The sequence below is a fragment of the Stegodyphus dumicola genome, chromosome 4 (assembly GCF_044657685.1).
Source record: "Stegodyphus dumicola isolate Sdum_Otavi_A_Nest chromosome 4, ASM4465768v1".
Taxonomy (NCBI): Eukaryota; Metazoa; Arthropoda; class Arachnida; order Araneae; family Eresidae; genus Stegodyphus; species Stegodyphus dumicola.
The window spans coordinates 23,275,365-23,298,284 of record NC_140771.1 but is presented as its reverse complement, the minus strand read 5'-3'; the positions used below and the strand labels follow the sequence as shown (position 1 = coordinate 23,298,284).

Genomic DNA, 22,920 nt, shown 5'->3' with positions numbered 1-22,920 from the left:
TTCTCGGAACCTTCCCCTCTCTCTGATGACTAAGTGATTTCGTACTCACCCTTGCAGTGCCCGCTCCACCACCCTCTCGTCTTAATCTTACTGACACGTCCACTTCCTGCCACTCGCCATTGTTAGTTTAAGCCTGATAGTGTTTGCGAACCGGTCGGAGTAAATTTCTCATCTTTTATTGTGTTCAGTGCTTGTGCTTTTTGGTTTTGTGTTTTTCTTTACCGATTTAAAATGTCAGGAAAACGGAAGAAGGTTGTGTTGACGATTGCACAAAAACTAGAATTAATTTCCAAAGTAGGAAATGGCACTACAAGGCAGCAGATTGAATTGGATTATGGAATCGCGGAAACAACAGTGCGTGACATTCTAAAGCAAAAAGACAAACTGGTGAGCTTTGCATCAATGTCGGACAGAAAACTATGAAGGGTTCTACCTTTGATGAGCTAGACATGGCATTGACAGAGTGGTTAGTTTGAAAAGAGGGTACTCCTGTAAATTGTCCTATTATTGCGGCGAAGGCAAAATGCCGACGAATCGGGACTTTTGTGGAAATGTCTTCCCACTCGCACTTTAGCATTTGAAAGTGAAAGTAAAGCAGTGGGTCATAAAAGCAGCGAGGAAAGGATCACTATCATGTCTTGCATTACCGCTATCGGTGGACATAAGCTTAGACTTGTCATTGGAAAGTCAAAAAAACCGAGATCATTCAAAGGCACAAGGATAGAAAATTTGCTCATTGATTACTTTAACAAAAAAAAAAAAGGGGGGGGGGGGTGGAGAAACCGAAACATTTTTCAAGAATGGTTCGAAACAATCTTTGTTCTTCAAGTGACTAAACATCTTAAATCGAAAAACTTGCCTGAAAAAGCTGTGCTATTGATCGACAACACACATTCTCACCCAGCATTAAGCGTGCTAAAGTCTTCTGATGGACAAATTTTTGCCAAGTTTCTCCTCCCAAACGTTACTGCGCTAATCCAACCTATGGACCAAGGAGTCATTGCAACAATGAAGAGAACATTCTGAACCAAGCTGCTAATGACCAAAATTGAGGAAGGTTATGATCTGAAAGAGTTTTAGAAACACTACACAATCTTGGACAACATCTATGATATTGCATCTGCATGGGACTCGGTGAAACCGTCAACCCTCATAATAAATCATGGAGAAAACACATGCCTAATGTTGAAGCCAACAACAACCTAACCCCTTTGAGTTGTGAAGAAGAGAATGAAGATGTACACGCCCACGACAACTCTTGCAGATATGGTAAAATCAGTTCCGGATGGGGAGAGCGTCGATGCTGAAAACATTAACGAGTGGTTGGAGTGTGACGCCAACGAACCTGGCTTCGAACGCTTGACAGATGACGAAATTATGAAGAAAGCAAGGGGAGAGACCGAGAATGAAGAAAAGCGAAGTGAAGGCGAAGGAGAGCCAGCCCACTGTGCAGAGGTGGAAGACTCACGAAGCAGCTTTGCAACAAGTCGACAGACTGCTGAGGTATTTGGAAGAATAAGACGACGTGGAGTTGGCCGTGAATGCAATCTCGAATCAAGAGAAAATGCTTCCAAAGCAAGAAGCAAACACAAATGACTGATTTCTTCAAAAAGGTGTACTAGTTTTACAGTTATGCTTTTGTAATTACCTAATACATTACAGTATTAAAACAGTACATATGTATTAATTTTTCTGTGTATCCTTGACGCCTCTCGTAAGTACACAGCACTTTTCTGTTTTCATTAACAAAATGCATTTTAGGTTAGTTTTGAGTGATATATTAAAATATTAAGCATTAGTTAAACATTTCCTGCTGTTTATTTTACGTTTTATTGTACATAAAATGATTTTTCAAAGTTGGAACGACTGTTTTCTCTTTTGCTATACCCGTTTTTAGTTTTTTTCGGATTATCGGCGATTTTTGTTATCCGCGGCGGCCGCACCATCCAATTCCGCGGATAATCGGGAGTGTACTGTATGACATTTCAAGAAGAATTTAATATTTAAAATAAAATTAGAAATATGAGAAATAAAATCTTCATTAAAACAATAAATGTCATTCTTATTTTGCCATGAGCATTGTTGTCATCTGCCTAGTAGATGATATTATCATCAACACTATCTATAGCACTGCTGATGCAATGTTTTTGAATGCTTAGACAGTTGCTTGTGGCAGAATCTCGGAGACCTATTAAAGTGTTACCATTTGTGTGTGCTTTATATGTTGATATGTTTCATTCCATCCATTTTGTTCAATGGTTATTTTGGATGGCTATTTGCTTTACTGAAACATCAATAAGTTGCAGTGGAAATGTAGTGCCATCAAGAATCACAGCCACAAATCACCTCATTTCCCAACATTTTCCATCACCTTTTCAATAAGGTACCTTTGAAATACAGGGGTTGGACAAAAATATGGAAACACCTTTAAAAAAACATGTTTCTTTGCTTAATATGGTGTAGGAAACCCGTTGGCATCCAAAACAGCTTGCAGTTTTCTCGGAATGGATAAATACAGTTCCTGTATGTTTGCCAAGGGAATAAATATTATACCATTCTTCCTGCAAAACGGTGGCAAGTTCAGATAACGATGTTGGCGGTGGATAACGAGAACGCACTTTCCGTTCCAATGTAGACCACAAAGGTTCGATAATATTCAGGTCTGGTGACTATGGTGGCCAGGGGAGATGGGACAACTCATCCTCGTGCTCAGAAAACCAGCCCTGGACAATGTGAGCTGTGCGAACAGGGGCTTTGTCGTCTTGGAAGACACCATCACCATCGGGGAACAAAGTTTGTACCATGGGATGAACTTGATCGGCCAAAATGTTCACATAACTCTTGGCAGTCATGTGCCGTGACACAGTTATCATGGGGCTAGCAGAGAACTACGATATGGCTGCCCAAACCATAACAGAAACCCCGCCATGTTTCACTCTTGGCAATAAGCAGTCTGTATTATAGGCTTGAGATGGCGTTCTCCAGACGTAAACTCGGCCAGAAGTGGGAAACAATGTGAAAGAAGACTCGTCAGACCATATTACTCGCTTCCACTGCTCTATAGTCCAGGCTTTATGACTTAAACACCATCTTTTCCTGCTATGAGCATTAGCATCACTGATGAGTGGCTTCTCAATTGCAGCACGGCCAGCAATTCCCTGTTTATGAAGCTCCCTTCTAATTGTTTTTGTACTCACAGGGTTCGGTAACACAACATTCATTTCAGCAGTAACTTTTGCAGCTGTGGTCTTCTTATTTTTCGTCACAATGGCCCTTAATGATCGTCTGTCACGATCACTCGGGACACACTTTCGTCCGCGCTGTGATTTAGCAGATGATGTTTTTCCGCTTTTCAAATACGCGGAATAAATCTTCGATACAGTACCTCTTGAAACACTAAACACCTCGGCTACCTTGCTTACGGAAGCACCTACCATATGTGCTCCAACAATTTGCCCACGTTCGAAGTCTGTTAACTCTGACATAATGCAATGACAACCTCACATAACAGTACTCCGACAACAACTGAACTGTTTAGCACATTTACGAAGTTGTACAGGTGGCGTCAGTAGTCAAAAACGCCAGCGCCATCTACATATTTCATTAAAATCAATCTTTCTTTTCAAACATGCATTTCACGAGGTGTTTCCATATTTTTGTCCATCCACTGTAAATCTCACTCAAGGACAGTGGATTAATAAAAATGGCTTCCTTCCTTTTGTGTCATACTTTATCCAACATTTTTTTAGATGCCATTATTGAGTTTGTAGACTATCCCATGGAAATAGTCAAATCTTATAAGTTTTTAGCACTGGAAATAATATTTTTTGACATATTTAGCATCCTTATTTGGATGTTTGTGCATATTACAATCATTTTGCGTTACTGTGACTGTGATTGTGCGTTACTGTGACCTTGTACAGATTTCTTTTCTAGTTTGAAGAATGAATGATGAAGCTCAGTTGCAATCCCCCCTTTTTTTTTGTACTTGGGCATCATAGTAATTTCAAATTTTATTTCCCTCCATTGACAGACTTGTTTTTCATTCACTAAAAATGAAGCTCAATCATTTATTGAAGTATTTAGGAAAAAAAAAAAAAAAATAATATGTAGCTTAGAATTAGCACAATATGCAGTTCTTTTTTGTCAGGGTATCTTTCAATTTATAGATGCAATGAAGACTTGCATTTTATTTGTAAAAGGTGGCAGTTCAGTTGAGGAGGAAATTTTTTTTATGATTGATTAAGATCAGTTAGCTCTGAAGCTGATAATTAAAGTAAAATTTGACTTGCTGTTACATTGTGCAAAATTATGCACAAGCCTGAAAATTGGGAGAATGAAAAAAGTGAAACTTTTGGTGCCAGCAGTGCTGTTTCACTTGGCGCACTGACCCTCATATAGTCTGATAGATCTAGTTAATTTAGGCAACCAATTATTTGCACTTCTGGTGATATATTGCTGAATTTATAGAGTAATTTTAATTTTAGCTTATATCTACCTTTTCAGTTTTGGTTCAATTTTTGCAGCAAGATCTTACTTCTCAGTTTAAGTTAAAAAATATACCATATAAAATTGAAACACTGTTAAAAAGGAGTTTAAATATTTAGAGCTCCAGCCTTCATTTTGTGCATTTCAAACAATTCTGCTTTTTTTGAACAAAAAGAGTATAGAAATGTATAGGATATAGATTAAAAAAAATTGCAATATTAAAATTATTGTTTGTTATTTGAATGAAAATAAAACGAGATAGTAGATATAGAGATATATTGCACTCTGTATATTAGACAAAATTTCATGACAATCATTAAATTTTATTTTGGATGCAGACAGTAATTGAGCCAAATAAACAGAAGAATAATTTAAAAAAAATTGCAAGCCTTTTATTAGGTTGTTAGAAACTTTCTTTGAGAGTGACAGAATATCGTAAAAGTAACAATTTTCATAACAGAGTGCATGGTGAAATGCAACTTCAGAAATGCATTAAGTACAAAGAAGTTGAAAACTCAAAAGTTGTTTTAATCATGGATATTTGCAAAAAATATTGCTTGATAGTTACAAGAATTGTTTTAATGAATGATCAGTGACTGGATTACATGCATCACAGTGACTGACTGCACTGTAATTTATATACAGTCAAAAGTCGTTAATCTGGATTCGTCGGGACTTCGGCGATTCCGGATTATAGATCATCAGTTTAAATCTGGTAAGATGGCATGCAGAAATTACAAAATTAAAAATATGAAACCGTAATTTATGGAATAAAGAACAATTATGATCTAAAGGGTATCAAAATTTACAAAAAGAAAAAGCTTAATATTTATTTGTTTACTTTATTAAACATTTCTTTTAATGTAAGTTGCTTCGTTTCATATGATAAAACTTTCTCTTTAATTCTATTAAACAGACATAATTTCTTGTTTAGTTACAAAGTTCCGCTGTTCAAGTCCTATAATTGCTGTGTTGAGAATACCGACTAATTTGTCAATCGAAATGTTTTCGTTTTCAATAACCTGTGGGTCACTTTCTTCACTATCGGAAGCGGATTATAATGACGAGGAACATGATTTAAATCATGTCCCATTCGTTACACATTAAATATGTTTTTGTTATGATGCGAATATGTTTTTGTGCAAAAACATATTCGCATCTGTAAAGGTCTTACGCACACTCGTAAACGCCTGTGCGCATGTGTGAACGCGACACATGCGCAGAAAGTTTGTAGCTTTGAGGTCCGGATTATAGATCATTCCGGATTATGGGTGTCTGAATTAACGACTTTTGACTGTATTTGAAGAAAAAAAATTATAGCTACATTTTTTGCATTCTTTTAAATGCATTTTAAATTATCTTTTGTTTAGCTATTGCTCTGATGACTACATCAACAATTTGTAGCTGTGATCATGGAATTGTTGCTAAAATAAAGAGAGTCGTTATGGAACGAGATACATATCCTAGAAAATGGGGCTTAGGACCAAAAGTAAGTAATTTCTGTTTCTTTAAATTCTCAAAGGTTACTATTTTTTTTTTTTTTCTTTAAGTTTACTTGAGTTTTTTAATGGCACCTATCCTTTATAATTTATTTTACTTAACTTGAAATCATGGAGGGTAATTTTTTTTGTCAAAATTTGTGTAACTAAATACAGTGATGTTTGTAAAATTGCAACATCAGTGAAACCATTTTGATAAGCCCAAATTTCTGTGATTCATAAGTCATGAGGAAACATTTAAATGAATAACACAGACAGAATACTGGTACATTGTTTGAAATATGGAATTGATGGTTCAAAGATAGGCAAATTTACTTATGTGAAAGAGCCCAGTAACATCTTCACATCACAAAATGAGAGACATAATTGGCGATGTCTGCTGTGTGAGGCAGGTTTTTTAAGGTACTCCTTCACTTCCTTGAACTTAATTGCATAGCTCAAATGCTTATGGCCATAATGATGCCTAGCATGTTAAAAATGAAGGATGAATAGCATGTAATCTTGTGAGACTAATCCAGATGACAGAAAAATATATTGATATAACTATCATTGCCTGCAGCACCATAATGATCACATCTTTATCTGATAGTACCATGATGACTGACTAAAAGAGTTCCATCTTAGGCACTGATATACAAGGCATTCACAAATTATGTATACAACTTTATTGTCTTTTACAATGAAAAATGCATTCCTTTTTATGGGAAAGAACCTAGCAGCTATCAAAGCTTGTTAGCAGTGCCTTAATTTCCTGTGACAAGTAATCAAGCTAGTGTATCTAGTAAACAGAAATGGCATCCCTGTCATCTGAAATGGCATCCTAGTTTTAATCACCAAAAAATTAAACTTTTCCTGTGAGGCTATATCAGGGGCATGGTATACAAGATAAGGTCATATCTAGTGATCTATGAGTACCCATTATCCCAGCCTTGAAATGTCATTTTTTTATATCTACATAACATACATGTCTGAACTTAGAATATTGTTTGGACATTCATGTGTGCAATCAATTGTAATGGTATGGAGACACATTGATTAGGTGTGCAAAACTTGAATATTATATCTATCTTTGCTGCATAAAAATTCTTTACTGTGCTGTCTAATTTTCTTTTATGAAGAACCTCAAACTGCATACATCATTTCTCCAAAGAAGGTGAAGGAAAAGTAGGCAAGCTTTTGTAGACTTTATGTAAATTCACTCATCTGAGGCGACTTTCAGATCCAAGCCACTAAAGGATAAAACAAACATGCAGGGTGCAGGCAAAATTCATTTGCCAGAATGAGTGCTACTTTAAGTGCCAGTGAAATATAAAGTTTAAATCTTCTATCTGAGAATTAGTTTTTGCTTTTTTTTATTGCTAAAAATTTTTGTTCTGAAGTATGATTTTTTGATTTTACAGAACCCTTTTTGTAATCATCTAAAAAATAAATAACTAACTAAAAGTAATAGATCACATATTACATGATTACCATTAGGTGTATGTCATATGCTTATTGGTAGTTATTTTAAATTAAAACACATTAAAGTTAACTAAATTTTGTTATTAATAATTCTAGGCCTCACTTAAAAAAAAGATGATACAAGAAGGTTTATTAGACAAGTATGGTAATCCAAATGAAAAAACTCCAGCTGATTGGTCTGAGATTTTTAAAGATGGGTGAGTAAACAACATTGGTTTCTAGTTTTTTTTTTAAAGCATTTTATGTTAAATTCATTCTGCTCTTATGCTATTTGAAGGTATTGCATGGAGTGTTTTAATTAATTTAATTGTGTATATGGCTTTGCATACCGTAGAAATAATTGTCAAAAAAATAATCTATTATTTCAAATGTGTATAAACTGTTATACAAAAACTTGTGTTTTTCTCTTTTGAAATTTTACTTCTGACTCTCCAGTAAAAGCAATTGTCAACTTCTGTTGGCATTGGGGGGGGGGAACCTCTGCAGAGCAATTTGAATTTTACTTCTGTTTACAAAGCACAAAAATGTTGTATTGTTTGATTGTATAAAAATTTGTATTAACTAGTTAAATAATACTGTTATGTGTAAAATAAATAGCTTTCATATTGATACAAAGATGCCTTTATAATTACTGGTGCTTCGTAAAACCAGCTAAACAAAGTTATTTATTCACCATTGAGGTGGAATCAGTTCCTAGAAGTCAAATGAGCATATGCTTTCTCAAGAGAATAACAAGCAGTAGGATATATGTTATGTCAGCAAGTCTAGTTTAAATCTAGAAATGTCATTGCATCAGTATACCATATCTGCTTCTATATTTTACTCCTGAATATTTTTTTGGAACAAAAACAGATCATTATGTGCATGGGGAGAAAAACAGCACAAAAGGCTGATACACATGTGCATGCCTTTTAGGGGGGGAGGAGAAGAATGTAAAAGAAATAGATATTACTGGATGCTTTGTTGAGATACACATAAAGATGCTGAGACAGCAACTAATTTACGAAAGGTCTCCAAAGTTCCATATGAGTTCACAACATTTTGGCTGTGAGTAATCAAGAACTATCTAAAGTTCTTTCATTTGCTTTACAGTAATAAGTGAAAGGAATTAGTTTTCTTTTTAAGAATGCTCTTGGTTACTTCATTGTATTTTAATGTATTATGTAAATGCATTAAATTATTCAACTATTCATTCTTAATAACTAATTTATTATGTTTCTCGAAATAAATTGTTTCATTTAGTTTTTGGAAATTGGGAAAAGTCTGAGAAACGGTATAATTTCAGTAAGAATCTTGTCTTATTACTTCTGAAACAACATCCAAGAATATAGCTATGCATGGCATGTTGCTGTAAAAATAACAATGCACATATCTTTCTGTTTGCATTGTGGGTCCTCAGACATGTCATTTAACATGACACACTGAAATTATTAAAATGACAAAGATATCAGAAAAGTAGGACCATGGGAGCTAAATATGTAAGAAAGAAAATAAACAATGAAAAACTTATTCCATGTTTATTCCTTATTAAATTACATGATAAAATAAACTATCACACAGAAAATTTTGTTTTATATACAATTTTGAGTAATAAATCGATGATGTATGTTTAAGTAGAATTTCTATTTTTCACTATTTGGAAAGTTTATATTTCCTAACATTTAAAGATGTTTAGCAGTTTTTACAAATTTTTAAAAATTAATTTTTATATATTTTGCAATCTTGTAAAAGCCACTGAGTATTCATTCACTTTGGCAACTTGTCATCGGGTGTACATTTAAAACATATTTTTGACTGACATTCAAATTACCATTTAAATTTATCCTCTCGATTACATCAAAGTAAGTTCTTTCTCTTTTCAGAAGATAAAATTTTATTGGTATGCGTCACGAATTTTATGACTTTAAGATTAGTTTGGCTACAAAAAATTAGATTTATTGATTTGTGAATTTCATAATTTAACCCCATGTGCCATGACCATATTCATCTGGTCATGAAATGTTTTGTCAATTGGTATATATTATCTTATAATTTAAAATATTTTGCTCTCTTACTTTTTTAATGATGCAAATATCATCTTAATGAATGGAAGTTCACAAAAACAGTGACTAATGTATGTATTTATACAAATTTAGCTAATAAATACTGTTTTGCTGCAGATGTTCATGGGCAGATTCCAAAAGATGTTCCACTCAGAGGGTTAAAAAGTAACACTATTGTATAACACTGTATTGTAAAAAGTAATACTCTCATGCTACATTAAAACTGATAATATATTAAAATTACATTTTTATAAAAATAATGTAATAAAAATTAAATTTTTTTGCTGTTTTAAAATGTCTTTACTGTTAATTTTGACAGTTTTTGAATGTTTAAGTGTGATACTTAAAGAATAAATATTACATTCTTGGAATTTGTAGGAAGACCAAGAAGTGTTTTATCAAAAAATTTTCTGTTAGAAAGGCATTTACTTTTTTGCAAGCAGTAAAAGAAAATATTGAAGAAGAATTTTTGATTTATTTGTACTCGTAGAAGGTTGTAAAGCCAATGAATTAACGACTGTGAGCTTTGGACATCTTAAAGTGTTAACCATTGATATAACTTTGGTGATCCCCACTTTTCAAAATTGAATGACTCTGAGGTATATTAGAAAACAGCAGGGAACTGCATGTCTTTGCTTAGATTCACATATTGATGAATTTATGTTCTCCTGGCTTTACAAAGAAGAAAATACATTTGTTGTTCGTTCTATCTTGAACGCAATTGAAAATTTTTTACCATTGCAATGATGGCCGTTTTGCCATGTAATGGTTTGGCAGAGATTCTTGCCAGTTTTTGCTGTTGACAGAATTTTCTCTAGGTACTGTATTTACACATATATTTTACTATATGTTTGTTTACATAAATCAGAATATGTTAACAAGACTCAACATTATATGAAATTTAATATAAACGATCAATTTAATAAACGATCAAAATAAGTTATAATGAAAGATTTTATTTATATGTTTCTTTTTAGTTTTATGTATTTGTTCATAGAATTTTCATGAAATAGAATGCAGCATTAAAAGTATAATTTTATATTACAAATTGACTTATATTATTAAATATTCATTCTCTTAGTATTGTGAAAACAGAGCCTACCTCTCCTCCTGCCCCACAGATCAAAAAGGAAAAGCCAGATGACAGTATTTCAGAAGCACAAAAGAAAGTAAGTTCTTTGGTATGAAATTATATTTCGTTGAAAATAAAATAATATGCTAGGGTTCGTATGGTCCTTAACCCCTTCGAGCCGGGTAGCGAAAACGCGCGCTTATCGCGGAGGCCGGCAGTGTCTTCCGCGAGCGTCTCTCCAGGGCCGGGGGCTTTTTTGCTACTAAGCCTAAATCCATGAAATTTCCGAAGTATCAACACATTGTTTAATAATGCTCTATAGAGTATTTAAACGGCTTATGCTTTATAGATATTTTTATATATATACTTTAATTACCTTATTTCTTGTCTAAATGCATATTTTACACATTTTATTTTAATTACTCACCATTTTATGACTTTTAACATTATACATCTGGAAACTAAATATATTACTTAAAATTCTCTTTTCATATGAAAAATTTGAAAACAGGGATCTACACACAGTCCTACGTTACATTCCTAGAACTCGTAATAACTCATTTGCCGTTTTGGAGGATTTTTCCGGGAATGTGAACAAACGAAGCATCGTCGTCTCACTTTCTTATCAGTCTCTTCTGAACAAAGTTTTGGAAAATGTCTTTCAGTTAATCTTTCAGAATCAATATCAGAATATCAGAATTTCAGAATCAATATCTGAAATATTTTGCATCATTTCTGCTATTTCATGCTCTGTTAAACATTTTCGACGCTTCGACATTGAAACGTTAAAAACAGAAAGAATTCACATCTAACAAGATCTAATTATTTTCTAAAAACTGAACTGCAAACTGAAATACTCAACGCTTTAGCGCATATAAAACTTCTACTTCCAATAAACAACTACCACGTGCGAATAAAGTGCGATTTAAAGAGACGTCATAAATCACGCCATTCGGAAACATTTTGTTCCCCGTTTATTTATATAATCAAAAACACGTGTATGTGAGTCATGCTTCTCTCATTTCGAGTAGAAGGTCTAATGTACATGTATCTGAAACCATATGGGCATACAGTGCCATCTTGTGGCAGAAATTATAGTTTGAAAAACGTTCCAAGGTACTGGCACAAATACGTGACATTCGGTAGAAAACGCAACAATGCTCTGGCACGCCTGTGTGTCGGCCGGTAGATAAGTAAAAGTCCTTAGATTTTTTGAAATCGATTTTTGGTCCTTAAAAGTCCTTAATTTTGGCTAAAATCAACAGAAGGTCCTTAATCATCTGAAATTTCTGTCTGTTTTTACGACTGTTATTTTGAGTGTGAATTAGCATTTTGAGCAATATTTTTGGCGATTCACTGCCATATATATGGTAATCTTTTGAATGGGTTCATGAGTTATAATTTATTTCTATTTCTAATATAAATGATGGGATACTCGAGTTTCTAAGCAAGAAGTGAAACATAAGCATTTCGAAATTATTTCATTTTTTCTAGTGAAGAGCTTTTAAACAACTTTTCGCTTTTGGGGATGTGAATTCTTTTATTAAACTGTTCTAAATTTGGCGGCTTTTCAACATTTTGGCGATTCTAAGATTAGCTTCTATAGAAACTTTTTAATTCCAAAATCTGAGAATTTTTCGAAGATTTTTTTTGAAACATCATAACATTGATAAATTTTATTAAAATAATGGTAATATATTGAAATTAAATTAAAAAAATAACATTAAAATAAAAAAATTTTTTTTTTGCTGTCATATTATAAAGTTTCATTTTGGCAACTTATACAATATTTTAAATCTGAAAAAGAAATATAATGCTGTAAAGCACAATTTACAAAACAGTTCTTAGCAAAAGCAAAATTAGCTATGTAATTAATTAAAAAGTCTTGTTTTTAATTTTTTCATAGTAAGAGTTTTTCCCATGTAATTGTCTCAGAATATTCAAAATTCTCAGAATGTGCATCAGTTTTCTCTATAAAATTAATTTTATACTTTTTCCCTCCTACTTTTTTCCAAAATATTTCTGGCTTTTTTCTGTTACAGAAATGGTAGGAATAATTTTTCTTTAGGATTTTGGACATTTCAGCTTGGAAAGTTTAGAAGCATTTGAAGGCAAGATTTATAGACCCACGATTCTAGAAGATTCGAGAAATATGTGTGAAATATGTGGATGTATTTTACAGAAAGTTTGAGATGAATTTCTTACATTTTGGAGAACATCTGAAAGAACAATGAAAACATAATATTTAAATGTTTTACCTCTGATACTAGAATCTTAACATGTTTATCTTCCCTTTATTTTCTCTACTTTTCACTAGACAGAAACATGGAAAATATCAAAAATGCTTCTGATCTTATCACATGGGCAGGCATTATAAAAAAGGATTTTTTTATTAATAAAGGAATTGAAAACTTACAATTTAAAAGATTCATCTAATATTTCTTAATGCATCATACACATAGCTGGCACTAGGCATTTTCCCACCTGATGCAATCCCTGTGGATCCTAAATTCTGCTGCCTACTGCCTTTCTAAATTCTGCTTCCAATGCTTGCTTTAAATTCTAAAAGTTTTGCCGTTTCTAGATTTTGTTGTTCGGTGTGTCACTAAATTCTAGAATTTCTGCCACATCAGCTCTGTAACCATCCTTTACTATATATATTTCATATTGTTTCTGAATGTTCATATTACTAAAGAAATAAAATTAGCCACTTTTTCTGTACATTCTAAATGCATTTAGTGTTTTTTAGAATAACAGAAATCCTTAATTAAATCCAAAAATTCTAAAATGAAATGGAAACACATTGAAGAAAGGAACTGAGTACATAAAGGAAATTATTCTTCAAAGATATGTGCAGTTATTATTATGTAAATTACCCAATTGTTTATGTTTTCAACCTTTACTATAATTTCCCATTTCTATTTCCTCATATGATAGAGTTATTGAGCCAGATTAAATTACAATTAAATTGTATAATTTTTGACCACTAGTCCACATTATTAGTATAATCTGACTGTTCTTGCTTAATTATGTCACCGTGAGCTGTAATTTATTTTGTTAGCATCAGAACATGCCTTTATGTTCCAAGTTCTTTTTAAATAAGAGGCTTATTTAAACCTTTGTCTGATATTGTAGTTAATTTCAGACATAGCGATAATATGCTTCACGTCTGTTGGGGGGGGGGTTGGACTATTTAACTTTTACCAGATCAATTAAACCCTCATAGGAACATTATGGAGAGGTTGACAAGTTAGGAGATGAAGCACGCAGAAACTAGTGAGAGCATTGGTTTGCATATTGAGACAAATCTGTAATTGTTAGAAAAGATGCTTAAAAGAGAAGCAAATCGATATAAACGTTCAAATATGACTAGCTATCATAAGTGTAAAATACTGAATGCTACTTGATAAATTGCATAGTTTATTTTATTCTCAAACTTATTAACAATTATGTTAATTAATTCATATTTAGTAATAATGCATACTACTTAGGGATCTATTTTATGTTGAGGATGGTATTACAAAAGTGAAATTCAGGCATAGATAATATCTTCAACTGAATTTATTCAGTTCCCGTTTGCTCATAGGTCCTTAATTTTTTTCATTAATGGTCCTTAAAAGTACTTAATTTCCGTGTGCAGAAATGTGTACGAATCCTGTATGCACGCATATAGCATCACAATTTACCTCCCTGTTCCTGTTCGATTGATAATTTTCTCCTGTACCTGTTCGATTGATAATTTTAAAGAAATTGTCATTCTTGGTAGAAATAAAATTCTTTAGGAAGTTCAGAAATGAATGCTATGAAATAGTTCCTTCATATGAAAAATTGAAACTTATTCATACAGTTTATTGCATGCTTAGAATACTTTCCAGCCTCATCTGCATAATTACCATTGAGCAAACAACAGCTACATATCTTACTAAGTGCATACAAAAGCTATCTTGGAAAAAGATCGGAGCTTTTTTTTATTCATTTTGCTACTTTTTACGCAATATTCGTTACAGGTTATGTTCTATAAATGAGCTGTAATACTGCAACATTGACAGTTTGGTTTTGGTTACGGTGTGTATTAGAATAATGCCATCACAGTTGTATATGAGAATCATCATAATCTTCACATTGCTTGAGTTTTGAATTATTGTGATGATCCATAATGACATTATTTGTGTGGTGTTTTATTTATTTTTCTTTTTTATGTATGATTTGGTCCATGTCTAATCATTATGTTTGATATAGTATCTGACATATTGATACAGTATAAGAAAGTGTTTCCTTCATATTTGTAATGTTACTAGCAGAGCTGTATTAAGATTTTAAGCGGTTGGGGACAACTGAAGTTCTCATGCCCCTTTTGTTTGCCAAGAATGGAAAGCATTTCATTCTCAAAATTTGTAACATCTGTTCGGTGCCCTCTAGATGCTGCGCCCAGGACAGATGTACCCTTTTGCTCCCTTTAGCTATGGCCCTGGTTACTAGTTGGTATAAGCAGTTATATCAGTGAAATTTTTGCATTTCCATCAAATGGTGGGAAATCTAATGCAGTGCAATTTTTCTTCTGCTCAATTACTTTATATTAGGAAAGGCAAAGACATGGCATGGGTGCAGTCAGCTAGTCAAGGGCAAAGGGATTCTCTTTTCCCATCCTTTCCATCTGCAATTTGAAAGTATGGATGAATTCCTTCCTATCTTCCTGTAGTTTTTTGTCACATGCAGAAGGAAAAAGTTAGTGTTCATTGTTAGGCACTCATTGTGTTGTAATTTATTATTGCACTTGAGTTAAAGCAAAGGAAAGTTTTCTTCTTTGAAGTTAACGTTTAGTTTAAAATATTGTATATGCATATTTTGTGTTTATTAATGTTTAACAATTAATGTTAAATGATGTATTGGTACTTACATATTATCCCACTTACCATAAAATTGTAGCTAAGCAGTGTGATTTAGCACCAATCATGGATCATGACTTCACAGTACACTGCATACATCTGTCCTTTTGTTTGATACTGATTCTTGATAAGCCACATTTTGTTTTTATGAAGAAGAATATAAATAAACTATTATTGTTCTGTTGATTTTTTGGGGGGGGATAAAGAGTACAAGGGCTATAGAATCACATTTGTGACTGCACTCCAGTTCATTTAGAGGAGGTTGAGAGAATTACACCTGTTGAACCTAGAAAATTGTAGCTGAATGTGTTGCTGGCAAAACAGTAACAGATTGGAACAAACACTTGTGGAAATTTTGTAATCATAGCCTTAAACAGAGCTTCCAATAAATTTGCAAAGGGCTTAACAAAATAGTAGAAATTCATGAAAGCCATTTTATGTAGTGCAAAAACAAAGTAGGTCATATACTTCCACACAGCAATGCTATATGGAGGATTGTGCTGATGAACATCACAGTCTTACCTGGTTATTCTAACTCGTGAATCATTTGCCATCTGTCTGTTTCAAATAGGTCAACACTTTTAACTTCCTTAACCTTTTGGAACGCGCGCTTGGCAATTTTACATGAGTACGTGCGTGTCGTACTTTTTACGACATCCGTTATTTTACGGTTTTTGGCACACAAAACGACAGAAATGATTGAATATTGATAATAAATTTGTTAAGAAATGAAATATTAATCTTATTATTGCAAAATACAAATGATATCACATTCAAATATAAGTAAATTGTTAGTGAGATCAAAATGCAATGATATATTTCATTATAGAAAATTTTAAATTTATTATTTAATAATTACATTTTAAAATCGAAGCTAATTTTAATATTCATCAGAGACAAGTATAGAAAATAAAAAAGGAAAACACTTTGGTAGGGAAAAAGTAAGTTTAGCATTACTTACTTCTGCAAAGAAATTTACTTCTTTTTAGTTACAAAAATGCACTTTAAGCTAACTTTAATGTTTTTATTTATTTCTAAAAAATAGAAATAAAAGAAAATAAGGAACGGAAATCGCTATTGTTCTCCCATCCAAAGGTTTCCTTGTCTTCCTTTTCTTCAGAGAATTCTTGAAAAATGTGAGCAAAATCAGCTGGTTGCACATATTCTTTTTTTTTTTTCTATGAAAACCGATATAAAATTTACAGAGCCAAATGTATTCGAATTAAAATAATACGTGGAAATTAATAACACAAAATTACAAAATATTTGAGAAAAAAAATATTTTCCGAATTTTAAAACACGACTACATGTGTGTCGTAACTTTTATGAAAAAGATTCCACATAGCACAAAAAACCAGTAAAAAAAAGTTCAAATGACTTCCTGTTGGCACATTCCATAATGTGGGGAAAGGTAGAAAGGAGGAATAGAAATAACCTTCAGACCTCTCAGCTTCGATATGCGAAAAATGTGCATTAAAAACTGAATTTGTCATAAATTTTGCGAATGCGTGCGTGCTGGAAGGTTAACCCTACAATGATCTATCCTTCCCTGATGGCTCTTATATGACTCTGATAATATTATCGTGTTGTACATTTCTGCTGACATATTCAATGTCTATCCCATAACACTGTTCTTGTTTTTAAATTCCCTTTCCAGTGAGATAGATCAAATATGAGAGAGAAATCCAGTCCCATTTTGTGCTATATATGATGATTCTAAATTGTTTGTACAAATTAAGAGGGGTGATAGTATCCATCCAGAATGGTAATAATTGCCGTAGAACATAGTGCTGCATTCCACTCTGCGAGGCAGAAAAGAGGAAAGTAGAAACACATCAATGAAGAGCACGGAGACTATCTCCTAAGACAGGGATGGGCAAACTATGGCTCTCCAGAAGGTTCTACCCGACCCGCAGATAGAATTTTAATTTGCCGGTCCAAGGCAAATTAAATGAAATACATATTTATATATTTTATATTTATTTCCTTTTCTACTTTGTTTAAATGTTATATTTTTTCTTCCTTTTATTCAAAGGACTGATGATCTTTTTACTTTCTCTATTTTTTTCCTACAAAATACAGTCAAAAGTCTTTAATCCGGAATGATCTGTAATCTGGACCTTAAAGCTACAAACTTTCTGCGCATGTGTCAACGCATAATGCGTTAACGCATGGAGGGACCGATGCGGTGTGCAATGTACTGGAAGTTGATCTGTCAGCACTATCTTCAGGGCAGATGTTTTTATTTTATTCAGCTTATAATTCCTTACTAAATGTAGTATTTCATCTCAATGTACTCTGTCTTTGATATGATTTAAATCAAATTCCTCGTCATTATAAATATCGCGAATACCCATCAAATAGTTTTCTGGTTGCAATTTTCTAATTTCGACTATATGTAATGTAAGCTTTACGCATGCGCACGTTGAAAGAAATGTTTAATAAAGTAAACAAATAAATATTAAGCTTTTTTTTTGATACCCTTTAGATCATAATTGCTCTTTATTTCATAAATTACGGTTTCATGTTTTTAATTTTATAATTTCTGCATGCCATCTTACCAGATTTAAACTGATGATCTATAATTCGGAAAAACAGATAATCCGGAATCGCCGAAGTCCCGATGAGTCCGGATTAAAGACTTTTGACTGTATAAATCAACGGAAATAGCAGGCATAGATAGCTTTCAATTGGTAAAGAGTTAAAATCAGAAGTTCTTTGTTAGTTATAGCTGTAGATTGAGGCCAACAAGTGTTATCTCTTTCTCGGGAAGCAGACATATGGGAATCCAATAATTCCAATTACGAAGCAATGTCTGAATATGAAAGAAAACAAAATGCAGAAAGTCATTGTAAAAAATTATCAGGCCAAGAAAATTTTTTTCAAGAAGGTGAACAGTATTCAAGAAGCAGCTACACATGCAAGTTACATTGTAGCGTACAATATTGCTAAAAATAATAAAGCTCTCAGTGATGGGGAGTTTGTTAAACAATGTATGCTCTAAATTTGTGATGTTTTATGTCCAGACAAGAAAAATAATTTTGAGACTGTAAAGCTTATCTTGAAAAATGATGACATCTAGAATTGAAGCCGTCGATAAAAATTTGACATCACATTTAGAGTCAAAGACTAACCAGTTTAAATTTTGGTCCATAGCTATGAATGAAAGCACTGATATAAGTGATACTGCTCAATTAGTATTATTTATAAGAGGTGTTGATGAAAACTTTGAAATTACTAAGAAACTGGCGTGCATGCGTTCTATTACAACGAAACGAAGAGAACTACAATGAAATGTGATATTTTTCATGAATTTCAGGAAGAGCTTTTAAGTTTGAAAGTGCCTATAACAAATAGTATATGTTATCTTACGACCAATGGAACACCAAATATGACAAAAAAAAAAATCTTGATTTCTTGGACTCTTTAATTAAAACTATCCTGGGAACAATGTTGTTTTTCTACATTGTGCTATACATCAAAATGCTCTATGTAAATCTGCATTGAATATTACACTGTGCTTAATGCAGTTGTGAAGCTTGTAAATACTATTCGATCTCGTGGGCTTACTCGCAGAAAATTTGAGATTTTCTTCAGTCCGTGCAATCTAAATACCCCGGTGTACTGCATTATACGCAAGTAAGGTTGCTTAGTGCAGGATGTTTTTTCGAGCGAGTTTGGCATCTGAAAGACAACATTGTGTTGCTCTTCCATAAGAAGCAGTGTTCTGCAGAGTATGAAAGATACAGAAGGGCTTTCAGACTTTGCATTTTTCACAGGTCTTCTTTGTCATATGAGCAAATTGAATGTCAAGATGCTAGGGAAAAATCAGTTTATGGATGATATCTGCGTCCATCTCAAAACTTAATCTGTTTGCTGGGCAGCTAGCTAAGAACGACTTGTTTCATTCCCATTCAATACCCTCAGTAAATGAAGAGAAGCTTAAGAATTATGAAGATGGCTTGAAAAACTGTATATTGAGTTTGTACGCAGATTTCAAGATTTCAGTGCCATTCAAACAGAATTGGATGTTTTTGCCATGCCTTTCAATGTAAACTGTGAAGCAGTGAGGTCAGTTTTACAGCTTGAATTAATTGAGTTGCAATCTAACAATAATCTCAAGCAGTTGTTTCTAAATATATCAAAGTTAGAGTTTTACATAAGTTTCCCAAATTTTATATCTCACTCCCCAAAAATCAGTGCTATGTTTGCTTCATCTTATATATGTGAACAAGTGTTTTCAACTATGAATCTTAGAAAGAATTATTTCGGAAGTAGACTGACTGGTGAGCATTTAGCTTTGTTGCTTAGAATCAGTATATCTCACTTCGAGCCTCAGTATAAGGAACTTTTAAAAATGAAACCGCGATTTCATTTTAAAAAATTAACATATTAAATTGTAATACTTGCATATTGTTTTTAAAATTTTAAAAAAATTCATCTTGGCCCGCCAAATTTTTTTTTTTTTTTTTATTTTTTTTTTTTTTTGATATTTGGCCCGCAAAACAAGAAAGAAGTTTATGGGGTTTATTTCTGAGACCATAAAAGAGCAATTCAGAAAGGAAAGAATAACATCTAATTTTTTAATTGTTTGTGCATTGAAAAGTTTCTACTATATGTTTCTTTTGTTAAATGTAATATCTTTACTGAAGTTTTCAAAGAAGAGGATTCTGTTCATATACTTAAGGAGATATTTATTGCAAAAAATTGCTTCCAAAAGTATTAAGTAAAAATTTTAGGAAAATTAAATTCCTATGAGTTACGCTATTGTAATGAACCATTTCATTTTGTTTTAAGTATTATGTTGTGAGCTACTGTACTAAATAATAGTTATTCAGAGTAATGTTATTTATTTTTAAATTACTTCTTTTATAGCAAGTTCCAAGTGCTGAAGAATCTGATGATAGCAGCGAGGAGGAGGTACCAGTGCCAAAAAGTCCAGAAAAGAAAAAACATAAAGAAAAAAAGCATAAACATAAGCATGCTCATAGTGCTGAAGAATCTGACATGGTAATTTAGTACTTCTTTGTAATATGTATAGTATTTTAATTCTATACGTATAATAAAGTGCATGCTTAAATTGCTAAACTAGATTACAGCTTTAATTGAAGTATTGAACTTATATTAAGGTTCTAATAAGCAGTTTATATAAATAAAGTGGTATTTAAAGTAGAAATGTATTTTTTAAGCCTTTAAATTTCTATGCTAATCGAGATATATTAGAAGGTAATGTTATAATAGAAGAAGTAAATATAAATGCAGATCATTTGGTTTTCGTTTTAAAATTTAATTAGCTCAGGTTTGCATCTTAGCTTAAAGACAGAAAGAGGGGGAAATGATGAAAGAAACACTTTTTTCTTGTTTCCCATAAAGTTAATTTTTGTTACGCACCTCTTTTCTTAGCATAAGGAAAGAGAGCATAAAACTGATTATTTTTCACTACTCAACATATGATCAACATTGTAAAGTTAATTAAAAATGCTATTTTAGATTTAGTACTGATTTGTAAATAGATAAAAATGTGTTTATTGTTTTTTTTATGTTTATTTTATTTCAGACATTTAATAATTTAACAAACAAATATTTTTTTATGTTAATGTGAATTTATATCAAACTTGTAATTTGAAATTTTGTTCAAACAAATCCATAATAATGTTTTAATTCATATTATTAAAAACAAAAACACACAAAGAGAATTTAAAGACTTTATCAATAATCTTTGTAATAACTAATTTCTGTACTTTAAATCTGTGAATACTGAAATATAGAATACTGAAGTATAGAATACTGAAATCTGTATCCAGTTTTCTACTGTCTTTTAAATGGAGATAGACACTGAGGAAAACATTTCTGACATATTTATAATATAAATCTAAAATTTATATGATAAATTTAATATTCTGTGAATAAAAAGTTTTATTCAGAATTTAAAGAATAAATTGATTTTTCTCATATTTCTTTCATTTCATACTCAGTAGTTTTGGCTAAGAAATTATTTTAACATTTGTATTTATTTTAACATCTTGATATATTATTTAATTATAAAATTATTTAACTAATTTATTGAATTGTTATATGTGTAGCCTAATCAATTTAAACTTGTATTCATTGTTGGTTGTTATTATTTATAATAATTAGATTATTTCCGACATAGATTTTTAAGTAGTCTCTTTACAAAAGCAGTCTGTTAGATTCATTGTTTTATAATTAATTGCTTATTTATTAGTTCTAAGGTAATCAAGTTATTATGCCCAGTTCTTTAATCTAAGTGTAAAAAGTTTCTTTATTAATAAAAGGATTAAATTTTTAAAATTAATTTTGGATATGAAAACTGTGGCAAAGAAAATTTTGAAGAAATGTTTTTACTGTTTGTGTGCTTCATAAAATTCTATTTTTGTTGCTGGCCTTTGTGATAAATAATATTAATTGTATGGCGTTAGTTGTATACCATATTGTATTATAGAAACAACAGTGATAACTTTATTTTCTAAATAATTTTTTTCATTTTTGTAAACATTTGGAAAATAATTTTTTATATGAAATAGTTATTAAATTACATTTTGGCTATATTTTTATAAAATGAAATACTGTTAAAAATTTCTTTGTAATATTTAAAAATAAAAAAAAAATCTTGGTTTTATGTTAATGTGAATTTATATCAAACTTGTAATTTGAAATTTTGTTTTTATAGCCGTCAGAAGAAAAGAAAAAGAAAAAAAAGAAAAAGAAAAGTTCATCTCATGATGAGTGACTTTACATTCCTCACAAAAGAGGTGTATTTTTTTAAAAAAATCATTTAATGTACCTCAGTATCTCTCATCTATATTAAAAGACATGCTACAAACAAATTTTTAAGCATCATTTTATGTAAAAGAAGATCCTTTAAATTTCTGAGTCATCTGCCAAATTAAAGATACTATCATAATCTACTATGGATTAAAAACTGGAATTGTTTTGGTATTAGTAATTGTAGTTATCTAGTCCAATATGACTGATTGAGAATGAATGGTTAAAGTAAGTTTCTTTAGGATTATATAAATCAGTAACAAAAATATTCACAATATATTGATGTTTATAAATAACTTTGAAACTGCTTTTTGAATAGTAGCTATTTTATTATACTGTTTAAAAATATCAAAATATCTATAATCTGCTCCCTGGCTTATAATTTTACAAAATATTACGTTGTTTGGTTGATATTTAAAGACTGCACATATATCACAAGATATATATATATATTTCTGGTGATTTTAATTTTCTTTTTGCTATTGCCAAAAAAACTGTAATAATAATTTTGAGTTTATAGAGAGAAAGCAGGTTTATATCAAAGCTTAAATTTTATCAGAGTCTGGATGTGGTAGTTCTCTGTTTTTGAGATAAATTGCAGTCCTAACCAGAGCCATAAATAAGAGAGCTCTGTCACTTTTAAATAACTGAATTACAATTTCAGCAGTAAATTATTTTGGTCTTGT

General features: G+C 31.7%; 1 protein-coding gene across 1 annotated transcript in view; it reads left to right on the top strand.

Annotated features, from left to right (window-relative positions):
- Positions 1 to 22,296, top strand: part of Nop60B (dyskerin pseudouridine synthase 1 Nop60B) — a 50,204-nt gene extending 27,908 nt beyond the window's left edge. The window contains exons 9-13 of the mRNA XM_035356691.2: positions 5,859 to 5,977; positions 7,545 to 7,645; positions 10,572 to 10,659; positions 20,324 to 20,458; positions 22,140 to 22,296. Of these exons, the coding sequence (XP_035212582.2) occupies positions 5,859 to 5,977; positions 7,545 to 7,645; positions 10,572 to 10,659; positions 20,324 to 20,458; positions 22,140 to 22,199 (503 nt within the window). The 3' untranslated portion in view covers positions 22,200 to 22,296. The remainder of the gene's footprint in view (positions 1 to 5,858; positions 5,978 to 7,544; positions 7,646 to 10,571; positions 10,660 to 20,323; positions 20,459 to 22,139) is intronic.
- Positions 22,297 to 22,920: the final 624 nt, after the last annotated feature.